The sequence below is a fragment of the Octopus bimaculoides genome, chromosome 27 (assembly GCF_001194135.2).
Source record: "Octopus bimaculoides isolate UCB-OBI-ISO-001 chromosome 27, ASM119413v2, whole genome shotgun sequence".
Classification (NCBI taxonomy): domain Eukaryota; kingdom Metazoa; phylum Mollusca; class Cephalopoda; order Octopoda; family Octopodidae; genus Octopus; species Octopus bimaculoides.
In genome coordinates this window covers 18,767,388-18,772,438 of record NC_069007.1, presented here as the reverse complement: position 1 = coordinate 18,772,438, position 5,051 = coordinate 18,767,388, and the positions used below count along the sequence as shown (strand labels likewise).

Below are 5,051 nucleotides of genomic sequence, written 5' to 3'. Positions count from 1 at the left end.
AGCAACTTTGTCCGATGCTCTAAAGATTCTGCTAGTTAGCCCTTCAACAATAAATCTGATTGGCCAGTATCAGGATTGAACCCACAACGTTAGTGTTATTAGCACAATGATCTAGCCAACTGAGATCATCATCGTCGTCATTTAACGTCTGCTTTCCATGCTAGCATGGGTTGGACGATTTGACTGAAGACTGGTGGACCAGGAGGCGACACCAGGCTCCAATCTGATTTGGCAGAGTTTCTACAGCTGGGTGCTCTTCCTAACGCCAACCACTCCGGGAGTGCCAATTGAGATAGATATTAATAATAATAATAATAATGATGATGATGATGCTCAGATCCTGATATTCCAAAGTACCAAAATCTTTTCTGTTTGTCAAAGATTTCCTGCCAAGCATCCACCAACATGGGAAAACAGAAACAGACAACTTCATTACCCACGCATGCACATACTAACATATATACACATACATACACGCAAACACACACACACGCACATACTAACATATATACACATACACACACACACACACACGCATGTACACATTCTTCCTGCAGTCCAGATTTAGCCTCCCAACCAAGGCTCTGATGATGTACCACCATCAAAACGTATGCATTATTTACAATATATGTGTTTGTGTGTGTGTGCATGTGTAATACATAACACATACTATATGTATAACATATACATACATATATATATATGTGTGTTTGTGTGTGCATGTATATAATATATAACACATACTATATGTATGATATATATATATATATATATATATATATATATGTATGTATGTATGTATGTATATATATGCATGTATGATCTATATATATGGAAATATGTTTGTATGTGGAATCAAAGAAAGCGAGAGAGGAGAATTTGCAAGTTATTTTTCTTCAGTCTTTGTTTTTTGGTTGCGTTGTTTTTTCTTCTTCATGTTTCCCACATAAGGTCAGAAAGTGACCTCCTGACCTTACATTTTGTAGACCGAAAGTCAGTGCTTACAGTCGACAGGGTTTTGTCCAGTTAATCTTCCTGTCACACACAGATTTAGCAGTCTCCGTGAGAGAGAGTGAGTGAAAAAGAAAAATTTTTTTTTTCTCCAAAAAAATATATCACATTATTCTGTGGTTGTCATTTTTTCTTCTTTTTTTTTTTCTGTCCCCCCCCGTCCAATATTCTTGTCTGGCAGTCTATGGTCATCTCGGCATTCACTCATCTTTCTGTTTTGTTTCTTCTTTCCGGTCATACTAGAAAAGATAGAAAGAGAATAGAAAATTATTAAACAAATCTAGAATGTGAAGAACAGACAGACCTACAGAGCTCTAGGATGGTTTATAGAATTCTTAAATCTACCCCAGTATTTCACTGCTAATTTATTTTATCAACCCGCTGAAGGATGAGAGACTTAGTCTTCTAATATAATTCCAGTCACCTCTCTGATGTTTTATAGGAATATTAAATCTACCCAGTATTTCACTGCAACTTTATTTTATCATCCCTGGAAGGGATAAAACATTAAGTTAGTATTTTACTTTATTGAATTCAAACAGAAGAATTAAGACCAAAAACTGCCTACGGTAAGATAAAAGACCATAGAATTCATAATATACAGCAGACATTTTTGCTGACAGTCTAGAAATTCTGCCAATTCAATATTATTGAAGGTGATTGCGTCTGATTACAAAGATGGGTAGCATTGTAGTTTTTATTGTGAATGTAAGCAAGTCTACATGAAGTATACAGGTTCTAAGAATAAAGAATGCTTAAGTAGTTTTAATGAGAACTAAAAGTGACAATAAAGAAGGTAAGTCAAGACAAGACGATGCTTGTGACTCTTGTATGATGCAGAAGTGAAAACTGAGGGCTGTGCCAAGAGCGAAAGGGTTAAGACTCAAAAAATAAATAAATAAAATGAAAAGATGAAGAGATGTGGATTAAACTATAGCAGTGACCTATTACCTGTGCTGTTTACCTCCAGCACCAGCTGCAGACTATTGCGGAGACAGGGAAGACGGAAAGGTTGGAAAAACGGGTCGAGGGGAAACGAAATTCGGTTACTTACCATTGCCAGCTGTCGGCCTATGTTACCCATTGTTACACCACCAGAGAAGAAGACACACGGTAGCCACGACCTTACAAATAAAAAATCAGGTTCTGTATACCTACAACAAAACAGTGAGGTAGAGTGTTACTGCAGAATCTGATCGGTACAGCAACACCACCCCCTAATGTTTCTATACCACAACAATACACACACATGTTTATATGACGGCAGGGCTGAGAAGTTCCTGGCTTCAAGGGTATCATGAAAAGCTTGGTTGGAGGCCCAACCCTCCGAGTTCTTTTACAGGGCTTAGAAAAACTGAAGGACCACTGCAATAATTATGATCCTCGTGCAATAACTGATCCTCGTGTATTTCCTTTTAACCAAAGCCAGGAACTTTTCAGCATTCCCTTGTATATCTTTTATGGAATAGTGGATCTTGAAGCAAATAAAGCTATAATTAATAGCATATAAATATTGAATTAAAAAACTCTTGGATAGAAAAAAAAAGTTGAAGAAAATAAGGGTTTATATTCCAAGGGCAGCCTTCAACACATCCTATCCAAAAGGCATTTTCAACCCAATATGGGGACACCGTATTTCGTTATACAACCATAATATACAAAATATATTAAACACTTTTATAAGCCATTCCTGTGTTCTACTGTGTTAGCAGTGCTACTACATCACTTGTTAAGATTACCGTTATAGAAAATCTTTAGAGGTTACATTCACATGTAATATATACATGCTGTTATTTAGCCCATAAAGCTTGTATTTATAGATTTATGTGCTTCGAGATCCAATATTCCATGAAAGAATTATTTTACATTTTCTTGAAAGTTTGCAACTTCTTATAACATCAAATAAATATAAATATATATATATATATGTATGTATGTATAAATATATATATACACACATATATATATATTATCACTTAATGTCCACTTTTCCATGCTTGTACAACTCAGACAGAACTTGTTATGCTTCTCTACAAATAAAGAAGCTGGTAATATTACTGGTACTTCCAATCAACGGGAGAATGACTATCAGATTCAATGTGATAGAATTCAAACAGAGAACTACAGCATTCTAAATAGATAGCACAGGGTACAAGGTTCAATCCTCACTGTTGATTCATTAATTTCACTAGCACAGAATTTGCTAGAAATAGCAGCCAAACACCCCTTAAACCATCTCTAGCTGTTTAATTTAACCCTTTGCAAGTTCTGTGTATTAGATGTAATACAGGGGACACATTTCTCTTGTGTCCAAAAGTCTCATAAGATACTGGTTCCCTATTTTTGTTTCAATCACCAGAGACTTGAGACTTTTAATTACAAGGATTAATTAAAAGTCTGAAAACAAGCATCACCATTTTGAGCATCATTATCATCATCATCATCATTTAATGCTCGTTTTCCATGCTGGTATGGATTGGATGGTTTGACTGAAAATTAGTAAGCCAGGGAGCTGCACTAGGTTCCAAGCTGATTTGGTATGGTTTCTACAGCTGGATGCCCTTCTTAATGCCAACCACTCCAAGAGTGTAGTGGGTGCTTTTCAAGTGCCACAGATGCTAGTTACGAAACACCAGCCTCAACCACAACTTCAATCTCACTTGGCTTGACAAGTCTTCTCAAGCACAGCATATCGCCGAAGGTCTTGGTCACATATCATTGATTCCATGGGGCCCAAAGTTCGAAGGGTGCATTTTATGTATCCCTGGCATGGGTGCCAGTTATGTGACATTGGCGTTAGCCACCACTACAATTTCACTTGACTTGATGGGCCTTCTCAAGCACGGTGTATTGCCAAAGGTCACTCATCACTGCCTCTATGAGGCACAAAGTTCAAAGGGTGCTTTTTGCGTGCCTGTTATGCAACACTGACATTGGCCATAACTAGGATCTCATTTGGCTTAACGGGTCTTCTCAAATATGGCCTATCACCAAAAATTTGAAGGGAGCTTTTAACATGCTACCAGTACAAAAATGCTTTAGACTGGTAAAGGTATATTTTGTATAATTTAATTCACCAATGTCACATTAAACTGTCTCTTCTAACAGAACTGATTAACCCTTTGTCTACCTTGTGTATCACATCTGATGCACAGGACATAAGGTTCCATGGTATCTGTATATCCCAATTTTTTTTAAACCAGCAGAGTAACTAGGAACATATGAAAGGAAGGTTTTATATTACTCGGAACGTATGAAAGAAGGACCGACTAGGTCTGGAAACAAGCATGGACGTTTGGGACAAATTTATGAAAATGATTTGGGCAAGCAAAAGGTTAAAAGGGGAAAAGGTTCAGAAAACGGTTGCACCTGATGATGCAATAAACAGTAAGTAAACAAAGAGAGAAATCTTACTTACCTGTAAACTCCGTTATAGACGAGAAGTTGAGCAATGAATGTAGCAAGGACTGCGATTCCAACACCGAGACCAAAACCACTGCGAGATCGATCAAACAACCACCAGAGGCCTATAGACATAGCAGCCAGGGTCATTGATAGTTGCATGTTGTTGGCAAAATCAATTTTCTACACAAGGCAGTCAAGGAATATAGGTTCTCATAAGATATCAAGCAATACAATAAACATTCAATTATCTCCTCTACTCACCTGTTTCTGTCCTCATCCTTGGTAACTTTCTCTCCCTCTCTGGCCAGGTAACCATGTACCATCTTTAAAGCAAGACACTTGTTTCTGTCTCTCTGTCACACTAACATTTCATCATCTGACACAAGGCCACCTCCTCCAATGCGCCCTCCCCTCTCAAAAGTTCTTTGTCTCGCAAGTTACTTGGGACTGGACTTGGAACCATGTGGCTGTGAAGCAAACTTCTTACCATACAACCACACCTATTTCTCTCTCACTCATATATATATATATATATATATATAGATCATTGACCACGACATTCAAATTTTTTTTCTCTGTGTTTTTCTCCTTATTCTTTCTGTTGAGCATAGCTCGAAATGTTAAAGACTTTCTCT

General features: G+C 37.3%; 1 protein-coding gene across 2 annotated transcripts in view; it reads right to left on the bottom strand.

The window, feature by feature from the left end:
* Positions 1-6: 6 nt before the first annotated feature.
* The window catches only part of LOC106883797 (insulin-induced gene 2 protein), a 19,877-nt gene continuing 14,832 nt past the window's right edge, over positions 7-5,051 (bottom strand). Inside the window, exons 4-6 of one of the 2 annotated variants that reach the window (XM_014934934.2) lie at positions 4,430-4,596; positions 2,066-2,135; positions 7-1,250 (exon numbers count right to left, since the gene is read on the bottom strand). In XM_014934934.2, the coding sequence (XP_014790420.1) occupies positions 1,212-1,250; positions 2,066-2,135; positions 4,430-4,596 (276 nt within the window). In that variant the 3' untranslated portion in view covers positions 7-1,211. Of the gene's footprint in view, positions 1,251-2,065; positions 2,166-4,429; positions 4,597-5,051 lie in introns of both variants that reach the window. The other variant, XM_014934933.2, reaches the window with a different exon arrangement.